The 24,295-nt window shown below is 40.7% G+C and overlaps 1 protein-coding gene across 3 annotated transcripts in view; it reads right to left on the bottom strand.

Moving 5' to 3' along the window:
• LOC117491544 (membrane-associated guanylate kinase, WW and PDZ domain-containing protein 2-like) overlaps window positions 1-24,295 on the bottom strand; it is a 79,078-nt gene that overhangs the window by 32,585 nt on the left and 22,198 nt on the right. For all 3 annotated transcript variants that reach the window (XM_034141590.1, XM_034141589.1, XM_034141591.1), the window contains exons 3-6: window positions 10,721-10,840; window positions 6,911-7,138; window positions 4,876-5,104; window positions 2,620-2,699 (exon numbers count right to left, since the gene is read on the bottom strand). In XM_034141590.1, the coding sequence (XP_033997481.1) occupies window positions 2,620-2,699; window positions 4,876-5,104; window positions 6,911-7,138; window positions 10,721-10,840 (657 nt within the window). The remainder of the gene's footprint in view (window positions 1-2,619; window positions 2,700-4,875; window positions 5,105-6,910; window positions 7,139-10,720; window positions 10,841-24,295) is intronic.

Genomic DNA, 24,295 nt, shown 5'->3' on the forward strand with positions numbered 1-24,295 from the left:
ATTAAAACTCAAAATAAGAGATCACAGATTGCACTTGACAGCATCTTGGCGTCTGAACATGGCTGGCGTTAGTGAAAGTGATCTTTGCTCTGCCAAGATGAAGCTGAAGTACGTTGGCCATGATTTAGAAAAGGGTGAATTGACAACGGTATTGTGTGTATGTGTGTGCAAGTTTGTGTGTGAGAGAGAACCAGTTTGTGCAGAGAGTTATTAGAATTCCTGTCACAGCTCGGCCTTTTACTGGTCAGATGAAGAGAGGGAGAGAGGGAGAACGAAGGTGGGAGAGAAAAAGGGAGAGAGGAGGGAAATTGAGGGGTGGTAGATTGAAAGGGAGAGAGAAAGAGGAAGACGTGAGGTGAAGGAGTGCAGGAGGAGAATGGAAGAGGGAGAAAATTGAAGAGATGGAGGAGAGGGAGAATGTATTGATTCAGATCTCGCTCTGGTGAATCACATCACAACCTTATTTGCTGAACGAAGGATAGGACAGCAGCAGGGATGTAAGACCACCTTATTGTTGTTTATCTGATCAACACAGGAACTCTATGTATTTACATGTTTGAAACAAGTGCTTGTCTTTCATGGACTTAACCGAATGTTCTCTATTTTTTAAGTGTCTAAAAACTTTTTTTTTTTTCATCTTTGCAGACCTTTTTCATCCCCTGATTCAAACTGTTTGAAAAATGAATAATTAATTGATCCAACATGCAAGTACAAGTACTGTGTGGGTATCCTATGCCTGACATCCTCTGTGCCATAAGAGCACTAGAAAACAATGGAAGAACATTCATGATCCCGCTGCTTTAAAGCCTCGCTACAGCAAGTGGGGCCCTGATAGAGAGCCACCAGATAAATCTGAGGGGCCATGATGAACGGCTTCAAAATAATAATATATGTTTTATAAAACTGGTTCTTTCACATTTATATTTGTAGACCTGTACATTGAGGCCCAATCCCAAACCACGCCCTACACCCTACCCCTACACACTACCCCTCCGTGGCGGAGTGAACTCCGTCTGTAGCCACACTCGCAGCTCAATGAGGCTCCCTCCTGTCAGATGGAGGGAGTAAATACAGCGGCAAGCTTTGGGACAAACTCCCCTCTCTCCGGCAGAAACAGGAAATGCCGTAACTGTATGTAACAACGGTTTCAAATCAGCATCTCTTAGACAAAATATAAAAATTAATAACTCAAATAAAACTTCAAACACCTTTCATTGTGTTACTTTTTTGTAAAGCTCTTTTAGTTTTAAACCTGATGTTTATAAGCTTCTTAGTTTTTGCAACAGTCTGTAAATATACACAACTTTATAATAAAATGCACACATTTACCTTTTTCTAGACTAAACACAGGTATACGATCCTAAGTTAAAAAAATATGAGGTTATCATGAGGTTGTTAACATTGCAATTTATCAGTGGATGTTTGCAGGAACTACTTGTAAACAGCGTGTTTCCTGACGGACACACACAGCGTTGAGACCGGTCAGGTAGAGACCGGTCTCCAGTCAGCACCGATGCAGACTCGCTGTTTGAGGGCTTGATAGCCCACTCCCCCTCTACACCGCTCCACACTCGTTGGTTTGGAACAGCACTTAATGTGGCGGACCCTCCGCGCGAACGCGCAAACGGAGGGGTAGTGTGTAGGGGTAGGGTGTAGGGCGTGGTTTGGGATTGGGCCTAAATTAAACAATCAGAGAAAATCTCTCTTTGGTTCATCAGTCCACTGCGGATTGAAAGGACATAAGTAGGCATACGTCTTTTAAAGTGGTCACAAACTTCAAAAGTTGCACTAGTGTTTTATTATTGAATGAACATTTTCTGCAACAAATACACTATGTTCTTCTGTTGAGTAAAGTTTACTAAACGCCACAGTAATAGTATTAGTAGTTGCATTTCACCTCCACAGACAGGAGAAAAGGACTGTAATGTTTATGGGATTTGTTGAGAACTAATCCAAATCTAATGTCATCCTTAACCTTTTAAAAACTAAATAACAAAGTTTTGTTCCAGACTGATGAGGTTCGGGGCAGAATGTTATAGTAAGAGCTTTTCTATATGGTGTAACGACTCAAATTAGACAGGTAAAATGTTTCATCAGAGTAAGAAGAGGCGATGTTCGAATCGGCTACACCCAGCTTATAAATTGTAGCTTGTGTCTAAAAAGAAAGTTTGGCTTATTTATCTTGATATTTTACAGTAATGTCTGGCTCTCATTTCAATAAACTACTATCGAAGATATTTGGCTATGAAGCATAAAAAAGAATAATGGATGAAATGATTGCATTTCGCTCTAAACATCTTGCAAGATGCATCTATGCTAATGAACACTTCTGAACAACAAATCTAAAAAATATTAATATATTTGTCAAATGTATTCTTCTTGTTTTGAAAAACTTGCAGAGAAGTGGGAGACCAGCTGCAGACTAACAAACACAACAAAGTATGCTTGAGCTCTTTTTCATGAGTTGGGAAAACACGCTGCAGCAGTGAATAAGGAGCAGACAACAAACGTACACAAACAGCAGAAAATACAGAGACGAAGCACTCCTACAAATGCTGAAAGATAAGCTTGACTCAGATGAACAGAAACTAAAACTCACAAAACAACAATCAGACTCACCGTCTTCTCTGCACTCTTCTGGAGGCTTTGCTTTCTTTGCGAGCCGAGGATCCAGCCATGATGTAGTTTTGGTGTTGTGACTGGCAATAAGGAGAGAAGAGGGGCAAACAGAGGTCAGAGAGAAGGTGACAGTGAGCAGGAGAGAAAGAGTTGAGTTAACACTAATGACTAGTATGAACTGCACGAGTGTGTGTGTGTATGTGTGTGTAGATGCAAACCAAAGTTAGCCATGGAGTGCCACAGGGCTCAGTGCTTGGACCTATTTTGTTCACATTATATATGCTTCCGTTAGGCAATATTATAAGGAATCACTCTGTACATTTTCATTGTTATGCGGATGATACTCAACTATATTTATCAATCAAGCCTGATGAAACCAATCATCTAAATAAAATTGAAGACTGCCTCAAGGTCATCCACGTTTTTAACGTGGATGACCTTACATTTTTTTATGTTAAACTCGGCCAAAACTGAAGTTATTGTACTCGGCCCAAAGAATCTACGAAACAAATTTTCTTAGTTAGATATACTAACTATAGATGGCATTAATTTGGCCTCCAGTGAGACTGTAAGGAATCTTGGTGTGATATTTGATCAGGATTTATCCTTTAACGCCCACATAAAATCTATCTCAAGGACCGCCTTCTTTCATCTACGTAACATTGCAAAAATCAGGCATATCTTGCCTCAAAACGATGCAGAGAAACTAGTCCATGCATTTGTTACTTCAGGGCTAGATTATTGTAACTCTTTATTATCAGGGTGTACCAAGAAGTCAGTGAAGTCGCTTCAGCTGATTCAAAATGCTGCAGCACGTGTACTAACTAGAGTTCGGAAAAGGGACCACATTACTCCTGTTCTGGCTGCATTACACTGGCTCCCTATAGAACACAGGATAGAATTTAAAATTCTTCTTCTCGCCTATAAAGCCCTTAATGGGCAGGTGCCATCTTACCTTAAAGAACTCATTATACCCTACTGTCCTACTAGGGCATTGCGTTCCAAGAATGCAGGGTTGTTGGTTGTTCCTAGAGTCTCTAAAAGTACAATGGGAGCCAGAGCCTTTTCTTATCAAGCTCCACTTTTGTGGAATCAGCTTCCAGTTTGTGTTCGGGCGGCAGACACAATATCCGTTTTTTAAGAGTCCGCTTAAGACCTTCCTTTTTGATAAAGCTTATAGTTAGGGCTGATTAGATTCAGCCCCTAGTTTTGCTGCTGTAGGCTTAGATGGTCGGGGGACACCTTACTTCTTCCTTCTCTCTGTCTGTACCTGTGTACTCTCATGTTCCGAATAACCCAGCTTCACCCAAATTTATTTTTGGTGTCTTTCTACGCCGGAGTCATGGCTGATCCTGTTGCTATGGTCCTGAGTCCTGGATTTCGAGTCGTGGCTGAACCTGTCTCTGCGGTCCTGCCTGACTCTCATCATACTACTTCCCTGATGGCTCCCACAGGATTGTTGATATCCTCGTGGATTCATCTTCTTATTATAGACACATGCATTTCCAAACATTTGGACTACCTATGTTGTAAATGTATTATCTTTTCAATTTACACACGGCATCTATTGCACGTCTGTCCGTCCTAGGAGAGGGATCCCTCCTCTGATGCTCTCCCTGAGGTTTCTCCCATTTTTCCCCGTTGAACTGTGGGGTTTCTTTGGAAGTCTTTCCTTGTACGATGTGAGGCTCCAAGCCAAGGACAGAGGGTGTCGTATTGTCATACTGCTATTCTGTACAAACTGTGAAGTCCACTGAGACAAATGTAACATTTGTGATATTGGGCTATATAAATAAACATTGATTGATTGAGGAAAATAGAAAGATTTCTAAGGTAAACTAAATGGCCATTAATCCACTAATTAGCCTTCAACCACTAATTAGTGAGGGGGAGAGGAGAGGGCAAAAGTGTGTATGGCTGAGCATGTGTGTGTGTGTGTGTGTGTGTGTGTGTGTGTGTGTGTGTGTGTGTGTGTGTGTGTTTATCCAGTATGTCTGATTGAGCATTAAGTTACATCAATTATTCAACAGTCCAGTGCTATAAAGTTTACACACCAAGCCAAGTACTTGCACTTTGTGAGGTTCATTACATTATATTTGTTTTTAAGTGTTTTTTATTATTTACAAGCGTAATGTTTTTTTATTATCATACAAAACACTTAACCCCTGTGACATCTACAAGCAATAAAGCAAACGTAGCTCTTTGTCTTTAAAAGATGTCAAAACGTAATAACTAGGTAGGAGCTTTTCCTCTTACTCGATGAAATAGACCTCCCCCTTCTCGGTGTAGGCCATCTCCCAGTTGTCGGGAAGAGGACCCAACTCTTCCTCGTCTGGGTCTGGGATCTTGATGGGGGATTTAGAGGGAGATTTTGGGGCCTCCTCTCCTTCGGAGGGGGGCTCGACAAAGGCTGGGGCCTGGCTGGACGTTTCAACAGCAACTTCCCCAGAGGCATCTGTGCTCTTGTCCTCATGTTCACTGGACTCTGTGGAGAACACAAACACACACACAGTTATTCTCACATACACTGCTGGGTGCACACAACACACGCCATGCATGATGAGTCAGAGCCAAGCCAGTGCGGAGCTATGAACCCCCAGGAGAGAGAGAGAGAGATAGATTTGGTCTGAGGACAATAAGCATGAGCAGAAAACAACATGGGGATGTCAGAAATAGAGAAACAGAGAAAGACATAGACTTTAGGGGACAGAGACTGAGTCAGAAACACAAAAAAGGCTTTTTGAATGACAAGAAAAGCTGGTGGCATCTAAGTCATCAGATGAGAAGCAACAAAAATGGAAATTGGGACTTTTATTAAAGATTAAAAAAACATAATTCCCACAGAAGAAATATGTTTAAAGTGAGTCAATGCTCTGTCACAGTCCTTATTAGGGTATTAGATATTTTGTCTTGTGAACATCAACATCTTCTCATTCTTAATGTTAGTCTTAATGTGGTATCAGCATTAAATTACAGACATTTCTTGCATTTTTTGCAATGGCCTAAGAGCAAGTCTAAAAAACTGATGTGCTGTGCTAATGTGAGAGTCAGTAACAATGGAAAACAAATGACAGTAGGAGAAAAAAATGAAATGCTACAACAACACAGACACCAAAGACAGATGGGGGAAGGAGCAGGAAGAGGAGAGGGCAGAAGGGACAGGACCTGGGAGACGAAGAAAAAGCAAGAGAGGTCAAAAGGAAGAAGATGGTAGAGGAGAGGAGGAGAGAGGGGCAGTTGGGGTATTAATAGAAACAAGGACAAAGGCCAATGGCGGGAGAGCAGAGACAGCAGGAGAGAGAGGAATGAGAGGACAGAAAAACGAGAGCTGAAGCCAAAATGAGACTCTGGACAGTGATAATAGTGGAGACATTAGGGTGCCCTTGTGCATTGTGTTATTTAAGGTTATTGAGAACCTGTGCAGTTCACACTCATGCTAACAGAGTCTGTTAATGTCCATAACGAGCAGTGAGGGAACAGTTTGTAGTCAGATTTGTAGCCATCTACATGCGCTGTGCTGCATAAACTTCAGACATGAAACTAGACGAAAGAAGTTAAGACCTATCCATAAGGAACATTAAAAAGGAAAGGCTTTGACACCTGACCTGGTTCAATTTGACAAAATAACAACAAAAAAAGGCTCCTCTTCCTAACTTAAAGTGGACCTATCATGCTATATTTGAATAATATAGTGTAGGACCATACCTACAGTATATAAGGCATATTTATACTTTTTTTTTTTCAAAATACCAAACAGATCATGCATTTTAGCCATGCCTCATTTTGCTCAATTTGACATTTTTTAGCTCTTTTTTGCAAGGGCTGATTCTGTGAGAACAGCACCATCTACAGGCCTGGCATATGTACTACAGCGTCTCCAGCGCTTTCGAACGGCAATGGCCGTGGCTGTCTCCTCCTGATTGGTGGAGTTGGCCCAATAGCCGTAGCGCCACTGTCCTGACGTCAGGACAGTGTTCAAATCTGGATCAGTTTTTATCAGATCCGTTGCAGCCCCTTTTTTAGAGATTTGGGTATGGAGGAAAATAGAGAGGGTTGTGTTTTCTGACACTTGGTGAGTTCCCTGGAACACCGGGGACACATATTCATGTATAAAAGACGTACAAAAGTGCATTTTGCATGATAGGTCCCCTTTAAATATGATGTTTTAAAATGTCATCACGACACTTGGGAAACAGACCACGATGGAAATCTGAGTTTAGTCATAAGTAAAATGCAGTATAAAAACATCTCAATGGGGAAATTGATGTTTCTCTCGCCCATCCTACAGTACCTGGTGTGATGGCCACTCCGTTGCCGTTGACAACCGGGCTCTCCTCCTCCTCCTCCTCCTCAGGCGGCTCTAGGCTGGCTCGCTGCTCCATGTTGCTGACGGATTGGTTCCTCTTCCTCTTGCCCTGGGCGCTGGGCCGGGCTCCGGGCAGCAGGGCCTCACTTACATTCAGAGGAGGTGCTGCGGGGGACGGCTCCGCTGGAGGTTTCGGGGTGCCGTAGAAGTTATCTGAGGGCAGAGAGGCACAGCGGCATGGCTGTTAGAGGCCACATGTCTGACTAAAGAGCGATTTTAGGTGATGTAACACACCGTCTGGCAGGCAGAGTGGAGGTCCACCGCTCCTGGGCAACTCTGACTTTGAACAGATGATTGCCTTTCAAAATGTAGGACTTATCTGTCTCAACAGACTGCAGCAGAGATACCTTCACTCTGTTTCTGCCTGGGAACTAATAACTCCTAATAAACCTGATCTCTAATTATGTGCATCTGGACGGTGGATTGTGTTTTAGGAATAAATTAGGAGCGATTGTTAATTTCTTCCTGCTTGAAAAAAAAATCTTCCTGCTTGAAACCATGAACGGACCCAAACAGGATCAAGTATCCGAATGTTAGTGTTTTTGGCTTTGTAAACATAACAAGAATGCCAATGTTATTACTTAGAAAAAGAGCTTCCTATGTCCATCCTAAAACTTACTGAAGTTCCCAATCTGACCCCATAAAGGTAGACACTAGACAAACAAAATAAATTGATATAAGTAGTTTTCTTATAAAGAAAGACAAAAAGAGCAAATAAACAAAACCTTAATAAGAGGGAGAACAAAAGTTAAATCCTCACATTGAAGTTGTCATGGGATTACACTTTCATTTTTTCACTTCTTAGAGTTTTCTGTTTATATGGTTTTATTTATAGTCCAATAAATATGGTCGTCTCGCCCGTCAATGATATTATAATACATTATTTATAGAGAATACAAAGTGCATACATGTGACATCCACAGTCTGAGGTGACTCTTCACCCTCATCTCTCTTTCATACATTTCCATCAGACTTCACAATCCACACTCTCTCTGCCTCAGTTAAGACTTTCAGTTTTGCAATGTGTGTTTGATTGGTCAGTGTAAATGTACGTTTAGAGTGGCCCATTTTATCATGTGAACTTCACATACTGCAGACACTCATGTCGTCTGTGTTTTTAAACATTGCAGTTTTGTATAACCCTGATTTAAAATCTCAGCACATCAGAAAGTTAGCAAAGGTAAGTGTCTAACGTTTAAGTCATGCAGGTTCTTATAGATCCGGTCAAGGTAGGGCTTTTGTTTTGTTTTAATGGACCGATCCACATTGAGAAACAGAGAGATAGTCTCACTTTACATAGTACTTTGTGGGTTGATAAAACGTTTGCACTGCTGCTATGTTAAATTAGCTGACTCAGTAGTTCGCTGGCTCTTGGAGGCCAAACCAGCTGTCCATTCTTCTTAATTAGGCCGACTCTCCTCAACTACAACTGTTGCAGGAATGAGGCAGTGTGTGTGTGCAGGAAGAAAAACTATTTCTCTGTTAGCGCCAAGTACAACATTATTAGTTAGAGTTGGGGTTTCAATAAAACCCAACTGCATCCTTAACAGTCGGCAGTGTCCTTAATGGGTTCGGGGGAGATTTGCTTCTCCTAAGTAAAAATAACTTGGTGCGGAATCCTAAAGCAGAAAATACATAACTCCAAATATAAATACAGCATCCTAAATATGTCTCAAGAGTAGGCGATGTCCTTTTGGTAGATAAATTAATCTTTTGGGAGCCAAAAAAACCCTGTCAATGTGCTTTCTCTGCTTAATGATGCACACAGACCTGTTTGGGAACATAACAATAGTTGTGCAGTCAAGCTACAACAAAAATATCTTATGAAAATAAATGTCTCTACTAACTGTGTGGATTAGAGTAGCAGGTAGAAACAGGATCAATTTCATGATAAAAGTGTTACCAAAACAGTACAAAACCACCTGATTTGTATGAAAACAACCACAGCTGCGTCATTCTACTCATGTAAGAGCACAGCTCTGTTTGGAGGCGCAAGCACAAATATAATAGCAAAACATATATATAGCATTGTGCATCTGTCATACCACACCCACTGTAGTGGTTCTGCTGGTACAAGAAGTACAAGAAGTACAGTACAATTAGATAAAACATGAAGGTCCTAAGGGCATCTTACTGGAGATGCAAAGATCCTCCATACATCAAAAGTATATTTCTCTCTTTTTGATTGAGATTGAAGCGTCTGTAAATTCGGAACTGTGCTATGAAATTATATTGTTTTAATGGACCAATTTCTTTACTTGGGCCATTTGCGTTTAAACCACAATAAAGCTTTACTTTTATTTGAAATGTAATACCCTCATTGTCAGGGAAATATATTTTGTGATGAAATGTTGAGAGTGAGTGAGAGGAAGATATTTGTATAATCCCTCAAAGTGGAAAAGAGTGGAGGTTTCACAAAGATGAAACACAGAGAGAGAACAGGGGCAATGGGAGGAGAACAACAGCTGAGCAAAGAAGAGGGAAGGAGGCAGCAATAAAATACAAAAGGAAGATCAGCAGAAAAGAGTCTATAGACATCACTTTACTTTCATCCCAGCAGGAGGCAGAAAGATATTAGGAAGCCACTTTCTCAATAAGTACACTTACGCTGCTGGCCACCAAACAGTCTTATCGCGTCATAACAAAATATTATGTGCTCGCACGGGCACATGTAAACAAAGACACGAGTATCACACTGCACAGGCAGCAAGCTCCCACCTGTGAAAGCTTAAGGACAACCTGAAGAGATGCTTTGCAGAAAATAAAGCGAACTGAGATAAGTTCCTCCTTATGCCCCACGCAGGTTTTAAAAACGCTGAATGCTTCTGGATTTGCCTGAAGGCATCTCGGATTTTTGCACAGTTCAATATCCACCTTCAGCTGTGACTCATCTCACATCATTACATACGTAAGCCCTTATGTGGACCAAGCCCTGCGTGTACTCGCACACACACACAAAACGTGCATACACGTACACACACAGTTACCTTAAAGAGATTACCTGAGGATACATTTGATTTTGGCCTCCTTCACTGCTGTCGAAATATCCCTCTGTTTTTTGCTGCCTTACCTCCTGATTCTTTCTCATTCCTTCGTCTCCTCTATCTCTCACATTTTAATGTGCGTTACAAAATGAGTTGCAGCACCTCCAGTGCAGCCACCCGAGAAAGAGAAAGAGACAACTTTCCCCAGTGGGCATAAGTAAACTCTGTGTTGAGGGAAACATTCCCTGTTAACACGCAATACACACACTTAGTGAAGAAACACGTAAAAACTGGAACCTGTTCTCTCACACTCACAATCACACACGCATACATATTTGTGTGAGTGGCTTCTGCCGCACACACTAACAAAACAATTGCTACTGGGCAAATGAACCAGATAATCTGTAATCTGTAAATGTATCCCTGACCTGACAGTGTAGCAAAGCAGATGCACAGACTTTACATGACTAGGAAATGGCATTCATCCAGTTCACACAAACACACACACTGAAGCAGCCAACCAGCCATTCAAAAGCCAGGCATAAGAATAATTTTGTTTGCCTTAACTGTGTACGAACATCACCCGACACACTCGATCCATCAGGTAAATATATCTAAATCTGTAAATCAAGATGGCAGATTGAATTCAGAAACAGTCAAATAGCCCTAGTGAAACATACAGTCTCATTTCTGCTCCCCAAGCACCTGTCTCTTGCAAATGCAAAATGTTTCCTGCACAGTGGACACTCACCTTCATAGGTTCCACTCTCTAGCAGGGCTCCACTTTGCTCCAGTTCCATAAACCGCTCCACACTCACAAAGTTGTAGTCCACCCCCGGCACCTCCCCCTCCTTGGGCTGCCTGGTGGTACCTGCATAGAGAGAGAGAGAGGAAGAGAGAGAGGTCATCAGAGCCAAATAGGGCACTTGAGAAGAAAAGGCAGGAAGGCAGAGAAATAGCCCAGAAAAGGTCTGTACAGAAAAAGACGACAGATTTGAGGGCTACAAAGTGTATCGGAGGAAGTGGGAGGGGAAAGGAAATGGAACAGAAGAGGCTGAGCGAGGAGTCATCACTTGTGATAGCCAAATCCATTCACACAATTGTGTGTGAGTGACAGTGAGAGACAGAAGGAGACAGCTAGAGGAGATTGGAGAACATGTTCAAATGAGAAACCGCCGCCATTCAGTCTCTACAAGTCAATCCAGTGTTTTAGCAATGAGTCCATCAATATGGCACTTTTACCAACCATAACTCAAACCTAATACAACACACAATACTGTGCGGTTTGGATTATTGTTTAAGCAGCAGGAATCCAGAGGCCCAACATCCCCATGCTGCAATTAGAGCCTTCCTACATCAACGCTCTCCATCAGTGCTGCACCCGGCGAGGCTTGGCTGTGTGATGGCAGCCATGGGAGTTTCGGGTTTAATGAGGTGCTGTGTTTGTGTTTCTGCCAACTGGACTTTCAGCTTAGGCTCAGTCAAGTCCGATGGTGTTGATTCCTACTCTCCATTGATCCTGCCTAAAAAACAGTGATTGGCCAGGCCTAGAGAGGGAGTCGGCTCTCAGAGATCGGACGGTAAAAGCTAAGTCGGATTGATCTGGCCGTGGCTTCAACCACATCGCACAGTCAGTCCGTAGCAAAATATCAGATCTGGCCGAAGTGCAAGATTTGTGCTGCAACTGCAACATCATTAAAGTGTAAGTTGTAGCATATTAAACAGCAGGTGGTAGATTTGAGTGAGGGGATAGTGATCCTGTGTGAGTGTGATATCTTGATCTTAGATCTCTATCGATCGTCTGTCACCACCGCTCCTATAGTGCAACCACTGAGCATTTCTGCTGTATTTACGTCACCACTGGGAGCAGAGATGACAGTTCAGCACCTAATCAGTAAGAAAGAAGTGATACCAGACCATCAGACCTCTTTAGTTCAGCAGGCTGTCCAATATACTGTGTATATTGATGTGTTAATTTGGAACCACCTCTTGTCAGTTTGTGTTCATATTTGTTTACACAACTGTGTGCTTATCTCTGTGGCTTTAAATTGTGGTAAAGTACCCACTGTGCCAACAGTAATCCTATTTCCAAGCTGATCACAGCTCAGTAGGACACTGTAAATCCACAACACCACAGGTATGACTGAGTGTGTGTGTATATATATGTGTGTTTGTGTGTGTGTATATATATATATATATACACATATATATATTAGGGTTGTCAGTCGATTAAAATATTTAATCGCGATTAATCGCATGATTGTCCATACTGTAGTTAATCGCGATTAATCGCAAATTAATATACATATATATATATACACATATATATACATATATACACATATATATATATATACACATATATATACATATATACATATATATACATATATACACATATATACATATATACACATATATATATATACATAAATATATATACACATATATATATATATACATAAATATATATACATATATATATATATACACATATACATATACATATATATATATATATACACATATATATACATATACATATACATATATATATACATATATATATATACATATATATGTATATATATACATATATGCATATATACATATATACATATATGCATATATACATATACATATATGCATATATGCGTGTGTGTGTGTGTGTGTGTGTGTGTGTGTGTGTGTGTGTGTGTGTGTGTGTGTGTGTGTGTGTGTGTGTGTGTGTGTGTGTGTGCATCCACATTGTTTGCTGTACTCCAACCCTGATCAGCAGCTAGTATCAGTAGGCCTCCTGCTGGACTATATACCGCACAACATGACCAGTGTTGATTCAATTGCTTTACACCGTGAGACAGGTGTCACTAAGAGATGTGACTGTGTTATCCGCCTGTTCTGTGACATCTCTCAACTACTGATGTTGTTCTTGTATATTATGGAGGAAAAGGTATTAATGCTACAGATGGGCTTCTGATCTGTGTAGTAGTAGCAGCAGCAGCTACAGTAATAGTAGTAGTAGTAGTAGTAGTAGTAGTAGTAGTAGTATTTTATATGTGTTATGTTATTTGTGGATGCATATGAAACATATTTTATTCATGGCTATGTATCTCGCAGTGTACGTCCACTCAGCAGAATTTATTGTGCTGCCTTAAACTACCAAAGTTACTAAACATTTTCAAATTATAGTCATTTTTACAATTGTTTTACTTTGAATAAAATACCACCAATGGGAAGTATTCATTTAACTGCATAATTAAATTAGGCTTAAGGCTTCATTCACACCAAATCATGCAATGCTGAGTGGAAGTGTCACCCATTTAACACCAAGCGTTATATACATTTGCAGCCTAATAAATACCTTCCCCACCCCCTGAGTTGTCTCAATACTTCTGTCTATACAAACGTTTCACATTATGACCGCCGGCGTTATTTAATTTAATTGCATTTGTTTATCAGGTGTTTCTAAAATGTGGTCCACCCCCCACAGAGTTCCACAATACTCAAAGCGTTTACCCTCGTACATCTACTTCAAAAGAAATACAGATGGGAAGAAGCTTTAAAGGCCACCACATGAAGTCCACTCCATGAACTATACGGCATTAAAAATGAGTCTTGACGAGGAGCATCCATCGCATGTGTAGTTCTCTGAATACTGCAGCAGCTCAGCCAGCCAGGCGGGCTGGTCACCTTCCACTTGGTACAGCTATTGATCTGTAAGATCGGGTGAAATTATTCTGCTGCCCACACCAGAGTAGGCAGAGCCTGCTGGAATACTGATTGACCTGCCAATGGCCCTCTCCCACAGCTTCCTTCACCGGACACACCAACAGAGAGAGACAGAGAGAGAGACAGAGGAAGAGTGAGAGAGAGCTTCTTGTTGGATCTTAGCTGGGAATATTGATCGACTATCTGTCCCTGAGATAGGCCGACTTTTCCTCTTTCCTTCCATTTGACACATTTCCACTCAAAGCGGCTTAGCACATTACCTGTTTTTTCTCTTGTGCATTCTGCTCTCATTTCTCCTCTTCGCCTAAGCAACACCCACCTAAAAACTGTAAAGGAGACCTTTTTGAAAAAAACTAACACTGTCGCAAGCAAAATCCATACTCTGTTCCTTTTGCCACAATTGCTACCTTTCCCTCTATATATATATCTTTACTTTACCAACTGCCTTTTTCTTATCCTCTAAAACCCCCAGGTAGAGGCCAAAAATGATCCAAATACAATCCATAATTGATGAGGCCTTGTAGATGTGTTCTGAAATGTCTTCAGCTCAGTTCAGTGGATTTTATTTTTATATTTTTGTACATAGCTACACAAACTCTTTAGCAGAGCTTTAATAAATGAGCTGAACAAAGCAGGGCAAGCTGCACAGGTGCTCAGGTAAAAACAATGGCAGCAGACTGTGCTGAGAGGAGGCAGGGACGCCTCCCCGGAGCCAAAAGCACTGCTGCTGTTGACTATTGATTGGATGTCGTGCCCTCACTAATAAAGGATAAAGTTGGCTGAGAGCCAAAATTGGTCTTTGCATTGCAATCAGCCAGTGTAGCCAAACCTCTCAAAGGTGACGCTGCTAGTAGGGGTATGAGCGCCATAGAGATTTATGGCTTAAATTACTTAAATCCATAATAGCAGGGAAAAGCTTCGGAGCTGCCACTTTAGGGGGTGAAGACATTTTCTGCCTTAAACCATGACGACCTAGCGCTACAGAATGTTTTCACATTCATGGGACTGTGTTAGAGAGAGAGAAAAAAGATTACGTCAAAACATAACAAGGAATTTCCATTTAGAGGAAAAGCTAAAATAGCTGCTTTACTGAAATAACTCAGCTGGGTGTCAAACGATAAGAGGACAAAGACCTTTGCTAAATAATAGAGTGGCAGAAGTGTGGCAAGCAGAGAAAAACACCAACACAGGGAGAGAGACAGTGAAAGGAGAAAAAGTATGATTGGTTAACCTTGATGTTCATCCACAGAGGCCTGCGAGTCAGTTTGAGGATGTGCACGACACGTGAATTCAGACATGTTTGTATAATTAGACAGGAAGTCACCAAAGCAGTGCGGTGGATATTCAGAGCTAAAAATAGACGATCGATGGACTGATTATCATAACAAAGCGTGGGGGGAGGTGGTCTCGTGTGCTCAGTGAGCATGTGTGGGAATGAAGAGGTAAGGATGCTGGGAAGTAGGGCTGTGCGATTATGGCAAAAATCATAATCACGATTATTTTGGTCATTAATTGATATCACGATTATTAAATACGATTATTCATTGACTTTGAAAACATCCATTTATTGAACTTTTAAATACAAATAATAATTTGAACAGTATCTTTTTAACTGTTTTCCCTGAGCGTATAATTCAACTGAAAAACCAATACAAAAATTAATTAAATAAATGATACATTTATATCTACATTTAAATAAATAATATCAAAATAATATATACCAATAAACAAGATCAACAAATATTTTGGAGCGCACTTCAACAAGCTACTAAACATATATAAATATGATAAATACAAATAAATTAGATCAAATATGTTGCAGTGCACGGTCACAACCTAGCAAAGCAAAATAATCGTTTTTTTCGATTATGTTGTTTTCGTAATTGTGGCAGGCCAATATCGTAATTGCGATTAAAATACGATTAATTGCACAGCCCTACTGGGAAGTGTGTGTTTTATACTATTGGTTAAGCTGAAGACACAGAGAAAAAGGTAGGATTTTGTCCTCTAGAGTTTTGAGATTCATTGTTGAAAAAGACGACATGTAGTATTTGTAGTTGTAATACCGGAAAATTGTTAGTGAGTAACACACCTAATGAGAAAAACTGGATACACACGGTCCCACATCAGCTTCCAGCTCGGTCTCAACGCGGAGATATATGGATCTCGTTCATCTCACAAACCTCTCCAGGCTTCAGCATATCATCCATCAGAGCCAACAGGCGGCTTTGGGAGTTTGAAGGAATTTGTTACAGAGACAGAGGTAACACCAAATCTACGGTAACAAAAAAGACTCTCTAAAAGTCGAACAAGGGTAACACAATAATCCCCAGGTGGACTGGATCAGGAGGATTCAAAATAGCTGGTAGATAGTTGATAGTAAACCTGTCCCTCTAGGCCAAATGCTGAAGTTGGTGGACAGTGAGAGGTTTATCTTCTGTTTGCATGTCTTTTAATCTCAATAGAGATATGTGGCAGTTTGTCTAAGCTCTTTTACCAAACCAGATACTTTGGTAGGTCCATAACTGTGCGTGCATGTAGTGCAATAGAGCACAAATCCCATGGTGTCAAACAATTTTTACACAAATTAAAATGTTTATGAAACGATGCACAAGACATTAAATCTTTAAATCTAAAACCCAGAGGTAAAAATGTTATCCGATATGAAACAACCCAAGGGGAAATATAGAGTCTGTGTTTTAAGACACAATAATACAACGGTACAAACAAAAAATACCAAGACACAATACATTGTCCTCAAAACCCTGAAAGTGTTTACCCAGAATCCTTTTCAGCACAGAGCCAGCAGAGCAGCACGGCAGCAGGAGAGCAGAGAGGAATGAAAAGATTGTCTTGTTTCTTGCGCCACACAAAAACACATTGCTGCTTGCTTATTCATCTACTGTCTCAGTCTGGCATCTATCTATTTATCCATCTATCTTACTGTTTCGTTTCACAAATTTCCCTCCCATTTCTCTTTTTCCTCTCGTTTCTAATTTACCTCATTGTTCTTCCATCCATTTGTTTCTCTGTTGGTGCTCTTTGTCCCCATTACTCCCTCTCTGCCTTTTTTAATCCGCTCCCTCTTCCCCTCGTTATCCTCCTCTCTTCTTTTGTCTCTCCTTCAAGCTCTGTCTCGCACTTTGGTCTCTCGTCTCTCTCACTGTTCACCCTCCCTCTTTCTTTTAGTTTTACCCGGTTCACAGATGTGAAGTGAGGCAGCAGGTGTATAGGAGAGGTATGATCGAGCACACACACACAGTCATCCTTATTTACACTACAAAGCCCAGGCTACAGATGCAGCGAAGCAACATGGCAACACTCTGACAGAAGCGTCTGCTACCAAGACAACACGTCAGTGCCTGGCAACGCAGCCTTGCCATGGAAACAAGCTGCAAAATCTACATTAGCTGTAAAAAAATAATATTTATGTCACAGATGACACTGCCGTTTTGCCTACACAGCTGTTTTACTAGTTTCAGCCTCAGAGGTCCTCAGCTTGAGCCCTTTTGTTTTGCAGAGCTGCAGGTGTGTGCTTTCTTGCACTTCATCCATCAATTACTGTCCCAGCGTGCACCTCCGAGACTCACCTGGTTACCTCAGAGTAATTCAGCTGCTGTTTAAGTGGACAGGTTTCACTCCGGCAGGGGCAGTAGGCTGGGAGACTTGGATATTAGCTCTCCAGAGTAAATAACTCTCGGGACGGCTGATAATCTGGGTTGTTGCTCAACTACAGACACAGCGAGCGAGCTAGCACCAAGTTTCAAAGCTTTAAAGGATGACTGAGATGAGATGAAGCCTACTGCCTACAAAATAATAATGCCAGTTCTACTAAAGCCTGTAACTTGGCAGTACAAAGTAGAAAACTCATGAACTGGTAATATCGAGGTAACAGGGGTTTATAAAGAAGCATACAGTATAGCACTGGTGGGCAAAAGCATAATTATCCTCACACCAATATAGTGTATGCTTTTCAACATTCACTTTTAATTAATCTCACTAATGTTTAATGTGATGAATGCGAGCCAGTCAATAAATTACTGGCTGATTTTAGCAACGTTGGCTAGCTAAACATGCCTGCGACCAACTTGACTGACAAAGTATGAAATAACAGCACTGTATGTTCGTTTAACATATAGAGAGTATGTTACATAACCTGCTTAGATTAGTTGAACAACAGATAATAAACAGGCTCGATAATGCACAAAATGCTAACGACACAGTTTAGTTTTTTTACAAAGGAAATCTTTGTTCTGCTACTCCTGTACCATCCATTTGTAAACCTTTATACCACACACGCTTACACCATGTTTAGGATGCTAATCTTGTATTTGGTTGTGTACCAATCATTTTTTACATAGTATCAGCTGGCGCTGCTTGTGTTTTGCCCCCCAGCTACTACAACTCAGTTACTCTCAAAGATGGACAGCTAGGAGCCAGTTAAGGTAGCTTAGCATAAAGACTGCAAACAGGGGAAAACAGCTAGCCTGGCTTTGTTCAAAAGGCACACAATCTGCCTATCAGCAACTATAAGATTTGCTAGCTAACACACATCTTGTATGTTTTTTTATATACAACAAGCAAAAAATGAAAAAAGATAATGTTACCGTTTTAAGGAGGGTTATGTAGAACTATTTCTAAGCTAGGAGCAGTTGCCTGGCAACCAACAGTGATTATGGGATATAACCAAGCATATTACCCCCTATAAAGAGGAGAAATGTCGTTAAAAATGTAGTCTTTTGGTCACATTAAACTAACAATATGAAACTTGTTAATTAGTACGTTTTATAGGTGGTGGAAGATGAAATGTGTAACCATTGGTCTGAGCCATGCTGGCTGTTTTCCCTGATGCAGTATTTATGCTAAGCTAAGCTAACTGGCTCCAGCTTCATGTTTATCCAACCAAAATGACGATCTATGAATCTGCTTATTTAACTTTTTTAACAGGTTTATTTTTCCAAAATGTCAAACTAACTGCAAGGAATGGTGTGGCATTATCGGCGCTGCATTGTTTACATTTCAATACTCACTGAACACTGAAGTCAACCTTACTTTAATAAAGTGCTGGTTGATTGATTAGTATATTGGCAGAAAATGAATCATTACCATTGCTGACAAATGGTTTTAATGATTATGGTCATTTATCAACCAAAATGCCATTTAAATATTAACTCGCTCCAGTATTTTTTTTAAAAGCATCAGTTTGAGTCATTGATGCTTTTATCTGTACAAAATTCAATATTTGGACACAAACTAAGCAATGTTGGGCAGAGTATCTTCTCACATTTTATAAATTAAATAGAAATGTTTATATATCATCTTCTTAAAACCCACCTCTTCTCCTTAGCGTATTAACATCTTTTAGAGCGTTGCTTTTATTGCTTTTAAATTGTCTATTGTTTTTACTTGTACTTGTTTTATGGTGTGTGAGCTTTTTTGAGTTTTTTTTTTTGTATGTTTTGTTTTGTTTATTTGACTGTACAGCACTTTGGTCTGGAGGTTTAAAGTGCTCTATAAATTAAGCTGTATTGTATTGTATCCATAAATATCATATTATGTAATTTTTATAATTTGTAAAATATAAAGATAAATGATGTTAAAAATAATTTATTCAGCCCTACTTTGTTCAGATCGTGCCCAATTTCAACAACAAAACAGTTCCCAATGAATTCAACACATTTGGTATAAATTGTGGTTAAATATATGAAAATATTCTGTATACTTATCAGGTTACTATGCCATCCCATCATAACCTGGTTTTGTAAAGACGGCCCTGGCAATTGTTGCATGAAAGAATTAATAACAGGTAATTATTGAGTTAAAACTAAAAGAAGTGATTTACTAGGAAATGAAAGTTAATTCAACGGTAAACTCCTCCACAGAAATGAAACCTGCTAAGCACAGAGTCAGTTCAGGTTAACTACCGCTGCATCAAGTCTGGAGTTTCTTTCATAAAGAGTCTGTCAGGTCCACGAGCGGCTGTAAAGACAACTGAGGCGCTCAGTGGATCAGAGTGAAGCCTGGGTGACATTGAGGAATTACTCCTGTACTGATGCGCGTCCTGTGGTGATGGCAATCAGACCCGATAGGCTGAAAAGCACCTTTATTTGTCTGCAGAGCTGAAGGACGCAGGACGACAGTGGGGGTGATGATGATGTACACACACATGTACACACACACACACACACACACACACACACACACACACACACACACACACACACACACACACACACACACACACACACACACACACACACCACACACACACACACACACACACACACACACACACACACACACACACACACACACACACACACACACACACACACACACACACACACACACACACACACACACACACACACACACACACACAGCTGGTGTGTGGGATTTGGTATGCAGGTTGTGCAGCTGTGTGTGTGGGTTTCTGTGTGGAGGGGCAAAGAATGACCAGAGTAAACAGTCAAGCTCTTTGAGGTGTCAGTGCTTACCGACCATCACAGGAGAGCATCTGGCTCGTCGCTGCACATTACTCTGATGTTAGAGGCAGACTCGTGGTGAAGAGGGAATACTAGAGACAGGAGCAGAAAATATAGCTCTCAAAAGAGCCTCATTTTTGTATTAGCTGCTCAGTGAGCGAATCATACCGAGGAGAGGGACACCTGACCAGAGCTTAACATGAAAAGCACTTTGCAAACATAACCAATTAATAAATCACGTTCAATGTTTGCCATTTTCATTTAATAATAATCCTATCACTTGCAGTTTCTTTCATCTGTGGAACAACATTAATCCAGCGTGCCAATCAAACAGCAGGGAGCGCAGAACCACATCAAAGCATGTCAACCAAGCCTTTAGCAAGAGCAAGCCAGCAGGCAAATCACCCCTTTAAGGTGAGAGCCCCTGGGGGATGATGTATTTTTCCTTCTCCTTCACATGGAGAGGCAAGCACAAACAACGTCTACAGAGAATGGCGTGTACCACTCACTTATTATTTAACAGTTCAGCCAATTAAATCTCGACACACAAACAGAATATTCAATGTGTCATTGTAAAAATCATGTGTTTTCATACAAAAACACAGTGCGTTTCTGTGAGTTCACACACATGACAATCAATGTGCCACACACAAGAAATACATATTTTCTTTCTCACATCATCTAACTTTACTCTAATCATCATGACAAACATCCTCAAATAACTGCCATCACTCCTCTTCCTCCCCCATCATCATCACTCACAGTACCAATTTAGGGCTGAAGCCCACTCACATCCATATTATTAACTCTGAGGATGATACAATCAGCAATCTTTATACAGGATTAAGCATTTTATAATACCAATGTGTTCCAACTACAAAAATATCCCAAAAAGCTGACCCTACTTTCTTGGTTTAATTTCAGAACTCCTTTTTTGGAAGCGACTATAATGTATTTTTCTTCAGCCAGTCAAATAAAAAATCAAACACAGATGGAGGTGGGAGATTTTGGTAGCTCACTGCAGCGACAGCTTCCTCTGCTGAGGAAATCATCACAGATGAATGGACTGAATGTTCACTTCAAGCTGCAGATTGTACATTTTCAACAGCAGAATGAATCAGGTCTAACTTTGTTACAACAGCACATTGACAAACATGTTGTCCGAGCCAAAATGTCATACAAGTGTAAGTGTGCTTGACTGTGAGGAAAGCAGAGCAAACAACAAGATAAGGCTTCAACTGGCAGTCACACATTCACCAGTTTACTCAACCATATTGTACTGCTTGGTGACTGTTTCTATTTGTGTCCTCTCTTGCAATTTACTCTGAAGTTAAAATCTATAACAAAGAAAAAAAAAATTGAGTAAAAGTTACTACAAAGAAATCCCAGTTAACCCATCAATATTAGTTTCAGACATGTTGACAGCCTTCTGCTAGATCTGATTATTTGTGACATGAAATTAGCTGTTTTATTCAGCTCACTGATGGTGCGGAGAGCTTTGTTTAACATTTTGTAAAGGAGGACTCTCTTGTTGAAAGTTCTTGTTAGCTTTTTGCATAGTAAGTAAACTGCATACATGGAAAATCTCCTGCATGCATCCAGGTTAAAAGGTTCCATTTCCACAAATCACAAACGCTATCAACATTACTGCTATCATTATCATGGGATCGTCAGCACTATCACCTTCTGGAGCATCCTGGCCATGCTTCTCATCAACTTCCTGATGTTCTCCAGAGGAGGATCCCCTGACGGAAGCTGCGAGACTTCGGGCAGCGTCCGACCAGAGCAGCGGATGTGAAGTGACAGAAGCTGCATGTATTTATAGGCTATGCGAGTAGGGAAACGTGCTGCTCACTGTTGAAGCTATTTATAGAGCCTTTTACTGATGCCTCTGAGTAGTGTGGAGGGGAGGAGATGGTTCCCCGGGGAATGACTTACGAGGCTCTCTCATATCTCCCACTACCCTTATTCAGTGCACGTCCACCCTTCTACTCCCCATGTCTCTGCTCTGCTCATCCCTCCACCCTACTGCATCAACTCTCGCCTTCTCAATTTCCATCCTCCGTCCGCTCTCTTCTTTCCTCCACATCTCCCCTGCTGATCGTCTCTTCTTAACCACCTCTCCTCCTGTCTTCTCCCTTTTTCTATCTTCCCACAGAGCCTCTTTGCTCATGTCCACATCCATTATCTGCCCTCCCATTTCTCCTAATATCTGTTTACTGTACTGTCACTGCTCTCCTTCCCCCTATATATTTCTCAGATCTTCTCACTCCTTGAGCCCCATTTCAATGGCTTGCTCTCTTAGCTACCCTCTTATCAAAGAGGTACTCACACTGTTAGTATGCAGAGAGCAGAACCATCTAAAACTCTTCTCTAATTCCTCAACAGCAGGTGCTCAGGCAGAAGCGTGGACTCGTTTTCTGAAGTGGTCAAGTGATCTCTGTGAATGGACTGAAAAATGTCTTATCTCAAAGGCTTGAGAAGTAAGATAAGCTATCAAACTGTGACTTCTTACACCATGTTTCATCCTAAATTTGCATTTAAGATAAATGGCAATCTGATGTTTTATTCCACTCACATCACACCTAAATTCTCCTTCTGTCTGTTTGATCTGCTTGACACTATGCAGTACTAGTTATTCACTCTTACATAGTTTTATTCATATCAGTCTCAAATTTGTGCCAAATTTCTCTCCTAGTGAAAATGTGTTAGAATAAGATAAGATAAGATTAACTTTATTGATCCCAATTTGGGAAAAATGTTTGTTGTCAGTCCAACTATGTTTTGCATGTATGCTAGTTGAAGTGTAAATGCATGTAAAAGGGAAACCTGAAAATAGGTAAAGGTTCACATGCAAACACATTGCAATATGAAGGCATCAACACAACATGTGAATAAAGTTATTAATATCACACTCTTTTTGGGGAGATTGGCCAATCCTTGAGCCAAGTGATGTAACAGGATGCAGGAGTTGATGTCAGCATTTGAGCCTTCTAGCTGAACGCACTCATGCACGCACGCGCACGCGCACACACACGCACACGCACACGCACACGCACACACACACACACACAAGCACACAGACACACATCCTCTCACGTCCTTCAGTGTGACAGCATGTTGTGATGCAGAGTGGCGTCTGCTTGTCTTGCTGACAGACTCGCACTGACAGCATGGTCAGAGCGCTGCAGACATGGGAGAAAAACACTGATTTTATAACGTTCTGAACCACAACAACAAACAGTCTATTGAGCACGAGCAGCCCAGCACTCAGGACAATCATCCCTGTTTTTTGGCAGTCTGATGCTCTGTCACTCTGATAGTTAAGCAACGTCCCTGTGTGTCTCAGACTGGCAAGAAGTCATCGAATGTGAAACACCCTCCGATGCAGTGGAGATGTCCTTCCTTCCTGCAGCGGTCAGGCTGTATAACCACCACGGCCCCCCCTTGTAGACCCCCACACACACACAACTCGGACTATGAAACCAATGTGCAATGATGTAAAAACAAAACAGACAAAGACTATGACACAACTGTTGTGCTACAACACTTATGTTCAATGTCTGTGCTAACATTATTATTAAAACTGGCTGCTTCTTCTTAGTCCATTGCAACAAGAATCTGTTATAATGTAAATATATAATTGTATTAATATTTACCACTGCAATCAACCCACTACCACACAGTATTCTACAATGTTACACTATTTAAATGTATAAATACTGCTTACTTACTTATTTTCCCTGAATGTGTACTTCTGTACATTTTTATTTTAAATACTATGTGCATGCCCTTTTATCTAATAGTGTGTTATTTTTTCGTCTCTTATCTATACTGCTGTAAAAATGTAAATGTCCCCTCTGTGGGACGATTAAAGAAATTCTGATTCTGATGACCTGCTGACCAAAGGCATATTAAATCAGGTCGGTGAAATTAAGTCAAATTTGGGGGAATTACTGTAATATTAAATGTATTTCAAAGCTGCTGTGCAGGAGGTCTACCAGTTTGAATTTCTATAATCTTCATTACACAGTATCAGCTTTGTTAAGTGATACGCAGTTAATTATGGGGATGTCATTACTGCACACACATCACACAGAATGACTGTCTTT

The sequence above is a fragment of the Trematomus bernacchii genome, unplaced genomic scaffold (assembly GCF_902827165.1).
Source record: "Trematomus bernacchii unplaced genomic scaffold, fTreBer1.1, whole genome shotgun sequence".
Classification (NCBI taxonomy): domain Eukaryota; kingdom Metazoa; phylum Chordata; class Actinopteri; order Perciformes; family Nototheniidae; genus Trematomus; species Trematomus bernacchii.